General features: G+C 36.2%; 1 protein-coding gene across 2 annotated transcripts; it reads left to right on the plus strand.

Moving 5' to 3' along the window:
* The first annotated feature begins 56 nt into the window (after nucleotides 1-56).
* Nucleotides 57-19,242, plus strand: si:ch211-106h4.4 (MAM and LDL-receptor class A domain-containing protein 1). 2 transcript variants are annotated; one of them, XM_055151344.1, is made up of 35 exons: nucleotides 57-187; nucleotides 1,692-1,814; nucleotides 2,583-2,711; nucleotides 3,229-3,331; nucleotides 3,854-4,019; nucleotides 4,545-4,761; nucleotides 4,846-4,977; nucleotides 5,092-5,216; nucleotides 5,912-6,143; nucleotides 6,464-6,732; nucleotides 7,911-8,001; nucleotides 8,089-8,232; nucleotides 8,424-8,549; nucleotides 9,189-9,322; nucleotides 9,406-9,571; nucleotides 10,184-10,303; nucleotides 10,383-10,537; nucleotides 10,947-11,042; nucleotides 11,136-11,226; nucleotides 11,438-11,557; nucleotides 11,746-11,848; nucleotides 12,323-12,473; nucleotides 12,587-12,806; nucleotides 13,337-13,457; nucleotides 14,658-14,790; nucleotides 15,171-15,249; nucleotides 15,331-15,441; nucleotides 15,506-15,535; nucleotides 15,926-16,051; nucleotides 16,522-16,734; nucleotides 17,691-17,810; nucleotides 17,925-18,086; nucleotides 18,154-18,236; nucleotides 18,484-18,643; nucleotides 19,102-19,242. In XM_055151344.1, exons 4-34 carry the CDS (start codon nucleotides 3,237-3,239, stop codon nucleotides 18,583-18,585), a joined length of 4,233 nt encoding a protein of 1,410 aa, XP_055007319.1. In that variant the 5' UTR covers nucleotides 57-187; nucleotides 1,692-1,814; nucleotides 2,583-2,711; nucleotides 3,229-3,236; the 3' UTR covers nucleotides 18,586-18,643; nucleotides 19,102-19,242. The 2 variants fall into 2 exon arrangements, with proteins under 2 accessions (XP_055007319.1, XP_055007320.1); XM_055151345.1 differs by lacking the exon at nucleotides 15,506-15,535.
* The last annotated feature ends 229 nt before the right edge of the window (nucleotides 19,243-19,471 follow it).

Consider the following 19,471-nt stretch of genomic DNA (forward strand, 5'->3'; position numbering starts at 1 on the left):
TTGGTAGACATGACGTGGCACATTTGTAAGTTAGGCCTGAACTGAATGGATGGGCTCAGTAATAAAGCAGTAGTAGATTGAAATTAATTTAGTAATCTGAATATAATTCATATTTGTTTCATTCAAGTAAATGAAACAAAGAAGAAGAAAAAAGAAAATATTAAATTACTGAAGACTTGTTCATCAGGTAACTTGTCAGTGACAGAAGGTCAGTCCACTTTAGTTGAGAACCAGTGTTTTGAACTTTTTGGTACACTATGCAATTCTTGTAGTGGAAATGTCCGCCATGGAGATGTTATTGCTTTGACTGGAATGTTTCACAATGGCTATGGTTATACTGTATATGGTTATTATATATGGTTAGTCTTATCTAGAGATGTGGTAACCGAAAGCTCACAGTAATAATGTACTGTATGTTTAGAAAGTTTTTTTTTTATTTTTCTTGTCATCTCCGTGGAGACAAGCAGATACCTTCCGCCACAAAAGTTAGTGCAGAGTGCACCTTTAGGATCATAGTGAATAATATAATATTGCATACAAATCCAGTATATTAAAACACTGTGAAGCAGAGCCTATAGAAATGCTGATTGTCTGAGCTGTATATTGTGGCAGTCCAAAGATCTATACATGTTTTATGTCGGTGTCCTGATGTGGCTGTTTGCTGAACATCCTGTGCTCTCTGCACTTACTCCTCTGAGTCATACAGGCCTTTAATCAGAGCGTTTCAACTGTGTTTTCACTTCCTCTGTAGCTTTTCTCCTTTTCAGGATAGACACACAGGTAGTGTCTTAAATGGCTAATACCCAGTAAACAAGGAACTATAGAAAAGTGTTCAAAGCAACCATTAAAACATTTTTATCCATGGTTGATGAAATCAATGTTGCCATTGCAACAACATCAATACAAAGTAATTTGCATATTATATAATACAAATGGAGTCTTAATTGTGAGATCAATTATCAATTAAGAGCATGGGCTAATGTTAAATCAAAATATACCTATTGCCAACAGGTTGCCTCAGAAACATTGAAAGTTAACCCAAATTAAAGTTATTCTTTATAAAAAAAAAAAAAAAAAATACAACTCCATTTAACTGCATAAGAACTTATTTCCTGAGTCCTAGTTCACCAAAAGTCTTTCAAGTTGACATGATGTCACAATTTTAATGACAAGATTACATACAGTACACCTAGATCATCTTAGCCTTCACCCGATACGTGAAAATGTCAGATAAGGTCAGCCTATCACCAAGTATGTACAAAGATGTCTATTAAAATCTAATTCAGTTAAGATGATGCTTATAATTTTAAACAGTAGCATTAATGACAGTAGTAGTTTTTACAATGTGTAATATTTGCTTTATAAAATGAATTAAATGAATTTAATTGGGCCATAAAACCACTGTCCCAGTCCAGTCCCAGTGCTCTCTGGACTTTGGGATCCTAGATAAAGATAAGATTTGACGCTTTCACTGCTGCACGTACAATAAAACGTGTTCAAAGCAACCGAGGAGGTTAGCTAGGGATGAGCTCTATAGACTAATGCTAACAACTGGGATTTCATGCAGTTTTGGCTAGACATGCAGGCATTTCTGATTATACTGCCTGGTAAGAGATAAAAAGAGAGAGTTGAATTTACTGTAGCTGTTTTGTTGAGGAGAAAAAATATTAATAATAATTTGTCCTTCTCAGTTTTTCTGGTTGCAGTGTCTCCATGTTCTCAGTTCAGCTGTTTGAGTGGAGAATGTGTGCCATCTGGAGCAGGCTGTGATTTCAGAGAGGACTGTCAAGATGGATCAGATGAGGACTTCTGTGGTATTGTTTCTATTTTGTATGCAATACTTAAAGTACTTAAAGTTGCTCTGTGTAATTTTTCTGTTTGTCTCCATGGAGATATTATTGCTTTGCTTGGAATTTTCTACCGAATTGAAACCTATCTTGCATATTTAATTTGTACTGCGCACCTTGAAAAACATGCACTCTTACTGTGAGCAGGCTTGCGTCTCCAGAGATCTGACCTGTATCTCGATCTGTTGGCATCACCTGTTTGTCTCCATGGAAATAAGAAATTTAAAAGTCGTTCAGTGCACATTCAAGGCAAAGCAATAATATTAGTTCATTAGTTACACAGAGTAGCTTTTATAGATAGATATAGGTTAGTTTAGTGATGACATTATTCATCTCAAAGACGTGATTGTTGTCAGGTGAAAGAACTTTAAGACAAGACTACTATGGCAAGTGGGTGGAACCAGTCTCTAACCGATATTGATGAGATTTGTGCATCATAAGTTTCGATATTTCATCCCAAAACAGTAAATCTTCCATGTCATGATAAACGTGTCCCATTGTCACAGTATTGTCAAATCATCACAATACATAAATATATACCTACAATAAATAATAACAAGTGGCATAGCTTTCACCCAGCAATCTGAAAGTTGTTGGTTCAATCCCAGGCCCAGTATTGGCAACTGCATGTTCTGACCAAATACAAAAAATTAAATGTATATTCCTAGGCATAATTGGTTATTTGGGGTGACAGTATATTTTGATGATTTGTTTTTTAAACTCTTTTTTTGTCAGGATCATGTGACTTTGAGCATCACTTATGTGGGTGGAACTCTACAGGAGATGTATCATACACCTGGATACGGCAAAGAGCCAATAGTAGTGCAGTGCCTGGATACGACCACACCACAGGGAGTCCATTGGGTACTAAGGCTGGGTATTGTTAAGAAGTTGCCGATACAATACATACCTTGATTCAATACGATTCAGTATGATATATTTCAAATTGATTCGATACAATTAAATGAAAAATAAAGGCTAAATCATGGCTATGATACTAAAAGTCTTTTTTAAACCACTTCTTTTGCAAAGTTCAGATGAAACATACATTTTACTCATCAGTGAAAATGTCAAATCTGTTGCATAAACGAGTTTCCTTCCTCTTAACAAGCAAACAAACAAACAAAAAACTGTAGCACTGTAACAAAATAATTTTGTAAAATATACAAAAAAAAATAATTGGCCATATATTGATACAGCAGCCCATGATATCGATACTGTATCAGCACATTAAATGATACAATATGTTGATATTATTGCACACCCCTATTGGGTACACTTCCGGGCCAGTTATAAACAAAACACGAGATACATAAGATTCATTTATTGCATCTGAGATAAGATTTGATGATATTTTGTTGTTTATTTTTTTTCTATGCAGGATATGTGATGCAGATAGATGTCAGTGAAGGAGGGGCCATGTTTCAAAAGGCTATTTTAGAGTTCTCTGTTAAAAAAGTATTGGGTCTTGGGTGCTCTCTCAGGTACTTGATTGATATATTTCAGCATGCTTTCCCAATTTGTGAAAGATTAAAATAATAAAATAATTAGTACAATCCTGTAATGCAAAACTATGAGGTGCATTTTATTGTATTATATTTGTGTCCCTCATGATTTGCTGACATATAGTATTTTGATTGATGCATGTCTTTTTGATTAATACTGTACTGTCCTATACTGGAAGCTTGAGTGCTCAGAAAATGTTTGTTTTCACCTATTGTCCTATCCCTGCCCACAGCTTGTAGATTTTGGGTCATACAAAAGTGCTAAGATGTTGCACAGCCATTTTTTTTTTTATGTACAAATCTGCTGCTGGTCATGCAGGAATATGGCCTTTTCAGTACTGCAGTTTTGAACAGGAAGTTATTGGTCCCATTTCTATTATTAAGCTGTTTTAGATCAATATAGTAAAAGTGTTCATTGAAGAACATGTCAAATAATGACTGATGTATGTTATACTTTGTTACCAAATGCCAAAAAGCGTTATAACTCTTCTTTCATTTCAGCTTTTGGTACCACATATATGACATGGACACCCATGCTATATCGGACCTGAAAGTAAAAATAGTGAGAGGTTCGAGTGACAAAACGTTATTGTCCATTTCAAAAAGTAACACAAATGAATGGGAAAAAGCAACTGTTTTCATTGGGAATCAACCTAAAGGATATAAGGTTAGTACTGATTGTAGAAAATTGGTTTCTGTGCCTTTTTTGCACTTTTACCATTCCTCTCAAACTTAATGAAAGGCTGTAACTCACCCTGATTCCTCTCAAATGGGGTGTTCCACCTTTATTTTCAATTTATTTACTCCCACTCAGGGTTTCTGTATTATCTTAAAGCAGTTTATTATTTAAAACTGACTTTTCAAATTTTTAACCCTTCTGTCCCACTTCTCTATACTTACTTTGTTCTCCATTTTAATTGTTTTAATCAGTGATACATGTAGGATTCAGCAGTGTCCCATAGTAATTTTGGTACATATGAAAAAAAAATCTGTTTCTCACTGCTTGCATGATCTACAATAATCCATAGGAGATGCCGATAACTGCACGTCTCTTTGTTGTGATGCAGTTTACAGCAGCATCAGCCCTCTTTGGACTCTGTAGTTTTTTAATGCAGAACTCAGCTGACTTGTTCCTTGGAAATGTCCTTATTTTGGGTGTAATGTTTTTTTTTTTCTTTCTTTTACTCCACAGCTGCAATTTGTTTCCCAGCGTCCCTTCATGGGCCATAGCGATATAAAGTTGGATGATATCTTATTTAATAATTGTGGCTTGGATGACATACCTCCAGCTTCAGATCAGCTGTCTTGTGACTTTGAGAAAGACACATGCTCTTGGTATCATGACTACACAGCCAACCTTTTGTGGGACAGGAATAAATTTGAATTTGGGGACAACCCTGAAGTTACTGGTATACTTTGTACTAATATTACAATACATTATCAAACTATTATTTCATGGCATTGTTTAACTGTGCCTCTTGTTATTCTTTCAGGTTACCATATGGTAATAAAGGCCGAGAGAAATCAAAATATCAGTTCAGCAGCCAGACTTGTCAGCTTTCCCCAGTCAGCACACGAAGGCCTATGTGTCAGTTTTTGGTACCATATATTTGGCAACAATATAGGTATACCTCAAATAAATAAAAACAGCTATAAAACCGATGAATATTATCCCAGTTTTAGTCAAGTTATTGCTCTTTGTAGTCATTCATTGATTCATACTTTCTTCTCAACTCTAGGTTCATTAAAATTTATCACCAGACATCCTGGTGAAGAAGAAACAGTTGTGTGGGTGAGAAGTGGGACACAGGGAAATAAATGGAGATTTGCTGATTTGACTTTTCAAAGTGACAAACCAATGCAGGTATTTTTGGATAATCTTTTATTTTTATTTCCTCCCAAAGCAGTTGAATCAAAAACTTGCTTACTGGTTCCTAAATTTACAGGAATACAGTAACTATTTTATGGCACTCAAAAGCCTAAAATACTAATAATAATCACAAGCAACACTGAAAACCAACAAACTTTTTTTCTTAGACAAGCAAATTCTAATTTATACATGTTTGACTCTGTTTAGCTTTTCTTGACTTGTATAATTTCTGGGACAGTTTTTTTTGCTATTTAACTTACTACATCTGATTTAGTGTTGCTCGGGTTTGTAACAGTTGTGCAATTGTAAAATCATTCTCTAAGGTCCACTTTGTTACACCTGCATGTTTCCACAGATTTGCTGCTGCTTTTCCTGGCAGGTTCCAACATATGGTATTAGACCTAATTTAAGATAATTTTCCTTCATGAAAACAAGCAAGAATGTCACCAAACCAAGTTATAGGTCTGATCTGTGGAAAACCAAACCCACTCACACTAAGATTGTTGTTGTTTTTCAAGATGTTTAGCAATTAAAACTCCTGTTATTTAATAAATCTAACATAGATAATGCCATACTGAAGCTAACATCTCAATGGAGACATGCAGTTACATTGTGCACCTTCAGTCAAAGTTCTTTTTCACTTAAGTATATTTCATTCTACATTATTTTTCTCATCTCTAATGTTTCAGTTTATAATAGAAGCAGTGTTAGGGGGGACACAAGGGAGCATATCCATAGACGATATTGTGGTGTCCCGTGTCTCAAGTGGGTCCTGCCCTGCAGAGAGAGAGTGCACTTTCCAGGGGTCTCTGTGTGGCCTTCAGTCTTTTGGAGGTTTAGGCTGGTCCAGGGTCAAAGGGAGTGTGCTACCAGCTAACGCTCCAGGACCAGAGGCAGACCACACCCTGGGGACGGACCAAGGTAAACCACTGTTTTAAGAAGTTATTTTTTGTCTACTTGATTCAGTCTATTATATTCAGTTTATATATTAAGGATAATACAGAAAATGCCTCTTAAAACAAACATGAATTAGTTTGTGGATCAAGTAATTGGAAGAATCGTCCCTAATCATTCCTTCAATCAAAAAATATATTTACTGTATAATAGAACTGGCTTAGGGTTATGTGGCAGCCAGTTTGTATGACCAAATCTGTTTAATTCAATTAACTGTACTGATTTTGATGTCTATATTGTTCAGTAGGTTTCATGTATCAACAGTAAATGCCTTTCTTGTTGTGTAGGTTACTACTTGAGTTCTGAGTTGTGGAGTCTTGCAGCGGGGTCTAAAGTGTCTGTGATGACAGCAGACATGGGGCCCACTGCAGCTGGTGGAGAGTGCCTAATGTTCTGGTACCACATGGAGGGGTTGGGCGATGGTGAAATAAATATTTATGTTCAAACCAATGAAAGCAGTGCAGAGCTGGTCCGAGTGTGGAACCGACAGGGGGATCAGGGCAGCCACTGGAGACACGGGAGAATCTTACTACACAGTCCAAATCACCAGTTTAAGGTAACATCATATTGTGTTTAAAGATCCTACATTTGTTCAGCTAAGCATCTGACGTTTCAGTTTTATAATTCGAGTCAGATATCTGTCAAAATTCTCGAATGTCACTCCTTCACTCTTCATCCCCATTTCACATTTACATTTGCCACATTCATTAAAGCCACTGAGTCAAAAATATACATACAAATTGAATATTTAAAGTTGTGCTATGTAGGGCTGTGCCAAAAATTGAAAGATCGATAAATCATGATATGTATTTTAGTCGATTTCAGTGATAAGACAAGTGCATTTTAATCGCAAGGTTTACCGCTAATCGTGTTGCAGTAAGAGAGCGTGGTGCTGATGAGGATTTATACTCTTGTTTAGCAAAAAGCATCCTGAGCCACAGGGCGTCCCTTTGCCTCCTCACATGTTCACAAGTTTTGACTTAAATCTGCAGAAAATGTACCTTGCTGTTGAGACCAAATGTGGAGACATGAAGAACTTAATTCAGTCATATGAGTTCTGCCTTGGTCCAACCCCGAAGATCTTATCTTTATATACAAATCCATACACTATACTCTGTCATTCATTACCTGGTGTGGATTTCACTGGAAACACTGCAAAATTTCAGAAGAAATTACTCACTTACTTTATGACTTCCTCTGTTCCATGGAAATGTGGAAAATAAACAATTCTAATGTCTCAATATGATCATACACAGTGCGCAGCATGCTACAGCATTAATTTTCTTAAAAAAAAGTTATTTCAACTTTGTATTTGAGACTGGGCCCAATACTGTAGAGCTCCAAAAGGACAGTTTTGGCTGGGGATAGGTTGGTATAAATTGGCCTCTGTGTAATTCGATGACCTGTGTGTTTCAATGAAGATGTTATTGATTACTCATTAAACATTAATAGCTGAGACAAGTATGTAGTGCTACCAAGCCAATTTACAAGTCAGAACAGTGTAGAGACAAGTGGGAGAATACATGTTTTCGCATTTATTTTTGAGAAATAAAATATAATAATAATTAAATAAATGCAAAACAGATAATGCCATACTATAAAGCAACAGCATTTACATAGAAACAAGCAATTGGTGGACCCCTGCCAAAAGATTACATAATGTACATAAAATAATATTTAAACTAATTAGAACATGAGAAAACTAAACTATTCATTGTTGCTTTTGAACTGCAGGTGATATTTGAGGCAGTTGCAGGTCCTGAACCAAAGGGAAATATTGCTATAGATGACTTGACTGTGCTAAATGATGCCTGTCCACCCCAAGGTCAGTAAAAATGTGTAGTTTTGGTCTCTGCATACTCTAAATATGGTAAACTAAATAGTACTTATGCTTCTTATCTTTTCATAAAAGGTTTTTGTGACTTTGAAATGGACTTCTGTGGCTGGGTGAACAGTCCACCTGTCGAGACTGGACTGCACTGGGACTGGCTTTCTGGATCCAGTTTGGGAAATTCATTTATCCCAAGACGAGATCATAGCCTTGATTCTCGATTTGGTAAATACTCACTATATATTATACAGAAATGCTTATTGCTTTTTATGAATCCAAATTCATTTCAGTCTTGAGAGTAAAATATTTGTAATGCTGTAATCCTGTATTGTTCAACCCTGTGTACCACTGTTCAAAGTCAGTGAGTTTAACCAGTTTGTAAATCAAAATTTGTATGTTTTTATTACACTTTCTAGGTCATTTTGCCTTCTTCACAAATACTAAACCTAATGAAATGGCTCGGCTTGAGAGTGAATTGATGGACTCAGTGGAAAAAGCCTGTTTGGAGCTCTGGCATTACTCATCAGATTGGGTAGTTGACTGTAAGTTTATTTTATTTGTTAAACTAGCAAAGTTTTTTATAATATACTTTGAGCATCATGTATTTTTTAGCAGTGCAAACAGATGTTTTATTTGTATGTGTAAACAATTGGTGCCACTTTATAATAACTACACCTTAATTAGCCTAAGTAAAGCATAAACAGAAATATAATTCATATTTAACAAAGTGTTTATAATGAATTATTCCTGTTTAATAACTTCCTATTAAAGGGCTAGAAGTTAGGGTATTAACTAAGTAATTACTAAGCGTAAATCATTCTTAATAAACAATTTGTTCATCATTAAATTTTAAGAAGAATTAAGTTTTTGTTCATGCTTTATTAAGGCTAAGTGTAATCATATCATATATATCATATAATAGTATCAATAACAAAAACATGTAATGATGTCATGCTTTTGCAAGTTCAGTTCAGATCAGTATCTCAAAAGGTTAGAATGATTTTTGTAACAATGTAATAATTCATACCCACAACCACTCTAGTCCTTAGAACATTGTAATTACTTGTTATTACTTGTTGGTATATAGTGGGATACATTATAATGGATCAAGTATGTATCAAGTATTGTGTAACATTTGTGTGATTTTCTTCTACATTGTGATTTTTTTGTTTTGTTTTCAGATCCTTCAAACTTTATTTTGACTGTACTGATCAATGAAAATGATTCCCTTCAACCCCTGTGGAGCACACATGGGTTTTTGAACTCCTCCTGGATCCTCGGTAGAGTGGATTACATGGCATCTGGGCTACACCAAGTAAAACATATAGTAACATACTGTTATCATACACAATGCCATATTTACACACGTGTTCATTTATATTTCAATGGTTGTTGCAGATTGTTATTGAGGCCACTTGTCCAGAGTCAAATTGTGGCAGTATTTCTCTTGATGACATCCATATTATGAAAGATATTTCATGCAGTGACTTAATCCCAACAACAACTGCTCCTCCTCCAACCACCCCTGCCCCTCCCTCCGCCATGGACTGCACTTTTGAACAAGGTCACAAATTTCCTCAAATGTAGTTTACCGAAAACCAGATCTCTATAGAAATACTTTTATCTTAAAAATGTCTACAGTTCTTCCCAGTAAAATGACTAATGTTTCATGACACATAGACCTTGTAATTCCAGCATATTGTTGCATTTCTCAAAAATCTTTTCAACTCTCCAGCATATGCCACGTGCTTGTCTTGTTATTGTTATTGTTATTGCTATGTCTATGTGCTATGTGCTATGTCTATGTTATTGATTTGCCTAGAGTGCTCCACAATATGCCATTGAATTTGATGGAGACAAGCAAGTGATTACACCAGGCCAAGTTATAGGTCAGGTCTATGGAAAGGTGACTGTAAGAATACTTTTCAAGGGATTCTTGAGGAATAAATACAGGAATGTGCTATATAAGTAAAGTGGATTGGATTGAATACGTTTTAGGTTTGATTTTTAACGCATACACGTATTCTATAGATGTCCTATATAGTGGACTGGTCATAAGAAGAATAAAAATATTTTAGTTATAACCCTGGAAATCATTGTTTCAGTTATTGACAGCTCCTCAATTTGTGTTGAAAGTTGCTGAAAGTTCTTGGATATTTGTGTCTTGAATGTACAGGTCTGTGCACCTGGGTTCCAGAGGTTGGTGCAGATGTGAATTGGACTCTTAGGAATGGACTTAATATTGATCACCCATGGCATGGGGCTCAGTATGACCACACTGTTGGAAATAATCAGGGTATTTATGTATTTATATATGTATGTATGTATGTATTATACTTTTGACATTGGTTTAAAAAACATTTTTATTTCTTCAGGTTTCTTTTTGCTGTTAAATGGATCTGGCTCTGAAGATGGCGAGAAGGCCTTTATATCCACCCCAATTCTGGAGTTTTTTTCAGAGTTTTGTGTTGAATTTTGGTTTTACATGTCAGGGCCAACTGTGTCCTCATTGGATCTGCTCATTCAGACCGTAAGAGTGTTTTTTATACATTTTTGTTTATATTTTTGTAGAAACTAGAAATTGCACTTGATTGCTGTATTTATGTTTATTTAGCATACTATTTTCTAGTGAGTGTTCCCCACTAGTAGCTTGTTTCACTGAAGATGTTATTCCTTCACCTGGCAATATTCCACAGTATGGCAGGTTAAACTTATATCATTAAACATTTATATCATTACTAGTGTTGTTATTGCTCCAAAATTAACGGACATCTCCATCCTTACTGTAAGCAGGCTTGCCACACCACAGATCTGGTTTTCTCCATATGTTTATTATTGCTATAGTGGAGAACATTATAGGCAAAACAGTGGTGACAAGCAAGTAGTAGACCCCCCACAAGAAAAGTTAAGTAAAACAAACTTCTGTTTTTCTTTTCTAGAAATCTTCTGACTTGTTGGTGTGGACACGAGATGGAACCCAGGATCGAAAGTGGACTAAGTCTCAAGTAAATATTAAGAATAATGACATAAAGAAGGTAATTTTTTTTTTTTTTACTTAAACTCATGTACACAAGTATTTATGCACAACAAAATGCTCAATTACTAATGTATTATGTTTCAACCCACAGCTCTTGTTCAGTGCGTACAGAAATAAGAGCAGTGAAGGTTTTATTGCTGTTGATGACATTACAGTGAAAGGCGGAGTTTGCCAAAATCATGGTAATGTGTTTTTTTGTTTTTGTTTTTTTGTTCATGCTTCCATCTTCTGTAGACATTATCAATTAAATTAATGTCTAGTGCATTTTTATCACAGAGAGATGGAATAATACTTTGATTGATTAGTAAAATAAAACATTACTAAGGAAAACTGCAAGGGTTTGATGACTTTTTGTCTTGTCTTTACATCTGTTCTGTTTTTCTTCTGTTTCAGACGTGTGTGGTTTTGATGTGGACTGGTGTAATTATGAAAATGATGTCAGTCATGTTGGACGGTGGAGTCGAACAAAAGCTAAAAATACAAATCCAGATCATACTTACCGAACTGAACATGGTGAGGCGTAATTTGCTTGTATCTTATGACTCAAGATTCCAGTAACAGTTTCTTATTTTTCAGCATTTGACTCAGTCACTGAGTACATCCTGTCTCTTTGGAATCATCTGTATTCATGCTGACGATACAGATTTAAGCAATCATTACATCAAAACTACAGTTACTTATTGTCATGTGTCGTCCTCCAGGTTTTTATATGAATGTACTGTTGTCAAACTCAACCACACCTAAAGTGGCTCAACTCCTCACTTACGAGCTTCCAGCGGCTGCAGAGATGTGTGTGCGCTTCTGGTGAGGCCACTGTAACATAGCATTGTGCAAGTCCAAAGTCTGTGAACTTCCAGAATATGGCATAAAAAACATGACCCATTGTGTTATTTTGTATCTCATCATACACCACATTCTCAGTCAAATTAATTTTATTCTGAATTTAGCTTTAGGTACTTGATTTGTGTTGCACACTGTTATGAATTAGTCCAAGATAAGTCCAAGTTGAGTCTCAACTTAAACTTGGACATGTATTTATTTTGGAAATGTTCATGAAAAGATTGAGAATCATTGTCCAATTAGAGCTGACTGAAAAAGTGTACCCAATTTTAATCTGATACATTAAATACTATGAAAATGGAACATCCAAACACATCCAAAACTCATTATATTTGTGTCAGACTGTCATATGTATTGATGTTTTTATTGTATTTTTGTATGTATGATTTGATAACACTACCTCATGTTATTATGAAATGGTGTATTCCTTTCTTAAAGGTACCAGGTGCCTGCGGCACCCTCCAACACTCTTGCTGTCCATTTGTTCTGGAGTGGAGAGTTGCATGAAAAGCTTTGGGAGTCATCTAGTTCAATGTCTCTGACCTGGGAGATGGCCGAAGTCACTGTGTGGGCACCTGCCAAGTTTCATGTAAGGCCTCAAAATGGTCATTGAATTGTCTTGATCCGAATAGTTTGACAGGTGAAATAGGTAGTAATAATTATATCATCCTCTCCACACACTTATATTTCCTGTATTTTTAGGTTGTTTTCAAAGGATTTGATGTGCCTGGAATGACCTCTACAGTGAAGATAGATGATATCTCTATAACAAAGGGAGCCTGCAGTCCTAGAGGCAGCTGTGATTTTGAGTCAGGGCATTGTTCTTGGGTTAACCGTCCCATAGAAGGGGGCCACGACTGGGTTTTGTCCTCTGGAGGCATAACTGGCCCATCAACCGACCATACCATTCAAACCTCTGACGGTACACAACTACACATATACTGTACACGGGTTCAGAATGATGAAAAGTATGCATTCCTATAGTTATCAACAAAATCGATCATCTTCTAAATGGGAAGCTGAAACCCAGTGCATATATGAACTGCAATATAAGATGATTTTCCACAAATTGCTAAGTAACTTTTCTGGGGAGACCTGCTTGTCTCCATGACTATGCTTCTGATTTGCCTGGAATGTGGCATGATGTGGCATTAAACTTAAAAAGATGCATTTTTACTGTACGAAGGGTTGCCTCTCCACAGATTTGACATGTAACTTAGTGACTCCTCCAGAAGTGTTACAAAATCATTAGATTTGCCAATACAACTATAGCCCATTGTCTATGCTGTTGTTCAGGTTTCTTTAGCCTCCACTTCTGTTTTCATTCTTTCACTTCCTCTGCCCAATATTATTATTATTTTTTTAAATGTCAGTATATTTAAAAAAAAAAAAAAAGCCAGTTTAAAAAAAAAAAAGTCAGTAACAATGTTTTTGTGATTCTTATGACTGTAGGTGTATTTTTGTTGAGCTCTGCACAGCACCTGGATCACAGTAGCAGAGCACAGGTAGTTTCTGAATGGATTCTACCCCAAGGGACTACTTCGTGTCTCTCCTTTTGGTCCTATATGCAGAGGTATGTCGTGCACAATTACATTCAGTTAGTACCCCTACCCCACTCCCCCCCGTCCTCAAGTTTTAATGTGGGCTGAATGGTGGGGGAAAAGTACAGGGCCGTTTTTTTGGTTCCTGTCCGCTCCTACTTTATTTAGAATATTAAATTATTTCAATATTTGGTTCTTGCACCGCTCTTTCAGGTAGGATTTTTTTTTTCTAATTGCTGTGGTCTATCCTATAGATGGGGCATATATCGGTTCCAGTATTAGCAGTATTGGTATTGGCCGATATCGATATAGTTCCTTTGATATCAGCAGACATCAGTGCTTAATATTGATATTCTATAGGGTTTTTGTATTGACCTCAGTGAGCCCTTTTGTGTGTATCCTTTTTGACTCAGAATGGAAATAGAAGAATTATGTGGCTGTATGTTTGCACGAACATGTAACAAATTATTTTATATCCCACAAAAATATATTTTGTTATTATTTTCACAAAAGTGAAAAGAAGATTTGTGATTGTTACTTTAAATTCTTTAAAGTAAATTTGTGAGCAAAATATCAGTATTGGCAAATCGGTCAAAACCATATTGACCCATCCCTAGTCTGTCCTTTGTACATACCAGATTTTATGCATTAATAAAAGTTTTGTCTTTCCAATTTCATTTACTTCAAATAATAAATTCAGTGTCATGATTTTACTACTCTACCTCTGCCTTTATGGGAACCAGGTCAGCAGAATCACCCTTAAAAGTTTCACAAACATACAGTATGCAACAGCACAGAGGATGCTTTCTATCCTGTTAGAAGGCCTCAGTTTCCTCCTATACTTCCTTCTAAAACTGTGCACTAAAGTCATTCAGCCATGAATCACCTGCTTCTCTTTGTGCAACAACTATGAGTGGTAAGGGTCAGAGAAAGCAGTCTGAGAAATGTTTTGTGACATTTTTCAACAGCTAATGTGGTAAAGTTCAGTGGAAACCAGGTTAAAATTGGGACAAGATCTGGGGAGATATAAAATTGCTACAAGATTGTACAGACACAAAGACAATCATCTTGTGATATTTGTTTTCCAAAATCTTTACAAATGTCAGATTCTCCACTAGAAAAGTAGCATAGTGCAGCTTTAATTAAACAAATGAGTCAATACAGGAAAACTGCCACTCTATTTGCCAAATCTTAATTTGTTTCATGATTTTTCTGTTTAATCCTTTTGTCAGTGAATCTGGGGCTTTGCAGTTAAAAATTCATTCAGGACAAGTGGAGGAGGACCTGAGATTTAACATTAACACCAGTGCTAACGAATGGACCAGGTTCTCTCGTACTCTCACAATGAACAGCAAGCCTTTCCGGGTAAAACAATAACCATTCAAGGCACTGTACCTGATTTTTACCATCTTAAAAATGTTTTAAAAAACTGAGCTAGTTCATTTTAAATCATGCATCCAAAGTAATTCCTCACTACCATCCTAATGATTCATCCCAGTGAGTTTAAATCAGAGTGAAGTTTTGCCATGGTGGTAAAACTAACAACTATGAGTATGCTAACAGTCCACGTCCTGATTATGGGACAATAAAAAGCACTCTAATAAGATGCACACAGCATGGAGCAAGCAAAAGCTGGAGATAGACATATTTTGCTGAAATACATGGGTAAAAATACGGTACAGAGTTTTTAACACTATCAGTCGCTGTAAGGTGTTCTTGGCTGTTTGACTCTTTGTTGCTCTTAGCTGCTGATAGAAGCTGAAACTAAACCAACAGGATACATTGCCATTGACGACATCAGTATTAGTCCAGGTCTATGTCAAGGTACAGGTGTACATGTATATAAGACTATTATTAACAACCTGTATGTTTGTGTGTTAATTGTTTTGTCTATTTTACTGGCAGTTAATGAAAGCACTCCAGAGTTTGTGGGCTGCTCTTTTGAAACTGATACCTGTGGTTGGCATGATACAAGCAACGGACAGTTAAAATGGATCAGAGACAATGGGACTCTAGGTATAAATTCATGCTACTAACACATTCTTTTACCAGTTTGCTTGCTATACATTTGTCATTTCAGATGGAGGGCAGGGGCTTCAAAACAGAAAAAGTACAGATTTTTACCTTATTGTTGTTGTGTGTTTGATGTTGTGTGTTTTATGTCTTAAAGTTTTGACACTGTTAAAAAAGTTAGCTCTGAAATTGTCCAGGAAGAGGAGGGACAATGAATTTTAGACAATCACAGCAGCAACAATTAAATCCCAATAATTACCAAATTAGTAACCAGAAACCAGGTTAAAGCATCTCCATTTGAAGGTGAATTTTAACCTTTTAGCTCCACCCCACCCCTACTTTAAATCATATGCTAAATGCAAATGAATGCAACCTATATTTTCATTTGCATGTGTTGACAGTTATTTAATTTGACAAACTATTGTAATTATCAATAAATTCATCTTCATTGTATTGCAGTGTTATTCATTATCAAATCTTTTTTTAGGTTGGTACATGACAGTGAAGGAGATGCGTGCAGAGTATGAGAGTCCGGCTGTGCTGCTGAGTCCTTTAATGCAACAGGCTTCTGCTGAATGTACTGGACACTTTTACTACAACATGCATGCACAGGGTAGGTGTACTTCAAATCTGATATGGACTTTTGCAAGGGCTTGGTATTATTGTTTGTATTTTGTTGCATTAACAATATTCTAAAACAGGTGAATTGTTGACTTTTCTTAGGGTTTTTTTCTTCCAGAAGAACATTTTCAGTTAAAAAATTATATTTTGTGAATGCCAGAAGAAGCCAGCCAGATAGTCAGAAATATACGTTTTATTACAATTATACACTGCCACAAATGATCGTACCTACCCTGATTGTGGCTATAAATGTGTTTCAGTGTTTTAAAATAAAAATAATTTATCTTTTGAATGATCAAGGTCCCTATTAAAGTTCTTCACAACAGGTAGAAGTGATGTTACTCTGTGAAACCAATAGTACATAAACTCCTAATTGGCTAGTAACTGAAAAAGACTAGCCACAGTAGACAGTGAGTTCTAACCATCAATAATTTTAGTTATTTTTTTTTTTTTTTTTTACAGAAATGGGCGCACTTAAAGTGTTTCTCCAGTATGGTCCAGGGACTCCAACCCTTTTGTGGTGGGGGTCTGGTCACCATGGAGACGAGTGGCATGGCGTGGAGGTCATGCTAGGTCGAGTCCCACATGACTTCAGGGTCCGGTTTGAAGCCAGGACCTCTGGACCAGGACATATTGCTATCGACAACATAAGCTTCACCAACTGTACTCTGTCAGGTTCACAAAATTTGTCCTTATTTTGCAAAAAGGAGGAAAATAGTTCTAATGATACAAATACAATTACAATACAATACATATTTTGAATTTTTCCAAGAGCACCCTCTACTTGCTCCTACTGATTGGAACACCTGCAGCAAACAGCCACATTTTTGTTCTTTCTGCACAGATATTGAATGTGTCATTTTGTGTAACTTTAAGCACTTGACTAGGACAACAAAAGCTTACACAAAGTTCAAATTAAAACTGTTTTAAACTTCTATAGGAAGGTCATTCGGCTAGGTTGAAATTAATGGTGCACTAAGCATCTTTCAAGGTGGAGGGTCCGCTATTTGTTTGTCTCCATGAAAATGTTACATGCTTTATTGCTTTTACGTTAAGCGTAGTCGCTAGGGGTGTAACGATATCCAAGTCTCACGATACGATATCGTCACGGTATCAACCTCATAGTACAATATTTATTGTGATATCATGGGTAATCTCACAATATGGTGGGGAAGCTCACGATGTAACAATATCTAAATCTCTGTATGATTTTTCACGATATACATCTCATGGTACATGGTCTATGATATTATTGTGACAATACGATATCACGATATTTCATTTTTTGTTACATCCCCAGTAGTCGGCTCTCCATTTGACCAGTAACTTAGCATGGTGGCTTCACTTGTTTTCCTCATGAAGATGAAGAAGTCTAACGTCATCCTGTGAAACATTCCAGGCAAAGCAATAACATCTCTATGGAGAAAATCAGGTGGTGGACCCAGAAAAGTTACATAGTGCAGCTTCAATAATGTAATACTATTGTATATGTTGTAATATTTTGGATACTGAAAGGGTGAATTTACACTTTTTTGTGCTCTTTTTAATGCACATAATTTTAATAAAATAATGTAACTAATGTAATAGTACGTATTACTGAAGTTAGATAATTTTTTTTTTTTTTTATTTAGAGCCACAGTCTTCATGTCCAGAGAATATGTTTACATGTAAAAACCAGGCCTGTGTGGAGCTCAGCAGAGTTTGTGATTTCAGCGATGACTGTGGCGACTGGTCTGATGAGAGTCACTGTGGTGAGATATAGCAATATAATATACAAGTTTCACGAAGTGACAAGAGTTTGGTTTTTACTTGGTTTGGTGGAATAGTATCTAAGCATCAATTTGTCCTTATTTTTCTTCTGATAGAGGAGAAAGGGGTGACTGAGCGTTGCAGTTTTGAAAATGGTCTGTGCTTCTGGGCCAACAACATGGCCAATGTGCCTGTGGTTAAATGGACTTTACACACAGGGCAGGAGGGATGGCCCGACCTCGGACCTCCTCGAGACCACACCAAAAACTCTGCGGCAGGTCTGACATATGCAAAGAACTTAAACTGTTGAAGAGCTGAGCATATACAGACTATATGTCATTACAGGACATTATTTAAACCCCAGTCAGAAGAATGACCATGTTTCTGAGATTCTCTCCAGAACACTACTGCCCAGCACCAACTGCACTGTAAGTTCAACAATACTTGAGCTTGTGTTGTTGTAAATGAAAATTGGTTCTCAATAAAATGAATATATAAAAACTTGAGTTTAATACAAGTATATCTTTGGTAAGCATTATATTTATTCAAGCACAGTAGCCACAATCACAGCAATCAAGGCAGAAAGAAATTATCTGCACAAGGATGGTCAAGTTTGTGCTTTAGGGAACGATTTTTAAAAGTTTACATTTTATATTTGTATTCCTTCCTTCACAGGTACGGTTCTTTTACTACAGCCTGTCTGATGGGAATCTCACAGTTCGGTCCAGGACTCAGAGGAGCGGTGCAGATGATTTTAGTTTGGAAAATAAGAAATAAGCACAGCTACAATTGGCAACGAGCAGAGGCCACTTTCTCATCCACAACCGAGAGCAAGGTCAGTAAAGCGTTATATAAAAATACACGGACTGCTGTGTGCCTTAGTGTTTCGCCTATATGTACCTCATTCTGCTCTTTCCCTTGTAACATTTGTACTGGTTTGGACCCTATACATTCTTGAAAAGGGTTGAACAATTGTAATAAAAAGTACTATGAACTAATTTATTTTAACATGTTTGCAATGGTCCAGAGTTATTTTTCTTTCACATCCTATCCTATCCCTTCCTAATACCTCACCGTGATGAGTTTATAAACAGCTTTTACTACTTTCAGAGGCCAGAAAGGAGTTTTGCCATCTTTGCATAACTAACAACTAGCATGCTAATAGCACAACAGCTACATTTACAATATACTGTCAAAGCTATTTTACTTTATTACATGTATAAAATGGAGTACAGTCCCAGAATTATAGCTATTACTTTTCCCAAATCTTTACTTAATCTTTTACATTTTTAGGTTGTTTTTCATTATGAACATCTGGAAGGACCCAGAGGCCTTGTGGGTGTGGATGATATTTCTTTCTCTGGAGTTTGTTTGTTTGATCCACTGAACTCTGACCTGCCTGGAGAATTCACCACTTTAGCTCCACTGTCCTCGACAAGTATAAGTCCTACTACTACCTCTCCTGTGCCCCCCTGTCAGGTAAAAATCAGGAGAACTGTAACATCTTTTCCCTAATAAAAATAAATAAAATAGTTTTATTTGTTGCAGGAAAATGAGTTTTTTTGTTGGTTGTCCACTGGTACAGTTTGTGTTAACGCCAGTGCTCAATGCGACTATCAAAAAGACTGTCCACAAGGGGAAGATGAGCATGGATGTGGTGAGT

Source organism: Boleophthalmus pectinirostris, unplaced genomic scaffold (genome assembly GCF_026225935.1).
Source record: "Boleophthalmus pectinirostris isolate CB_2022bp ecotype Guang Dong unplaced genomic scaffold, ASM2622593v1 HiC_scaffold_16, whole genome shotgun sequence".
Taxonomy (NCBI): Eukaryota; Metazoa; Chordata; class Actinopteri; order Gobiiformes; family Gobiidae; genus Boleophthalmus; species Boleophthalmus pectinirostris.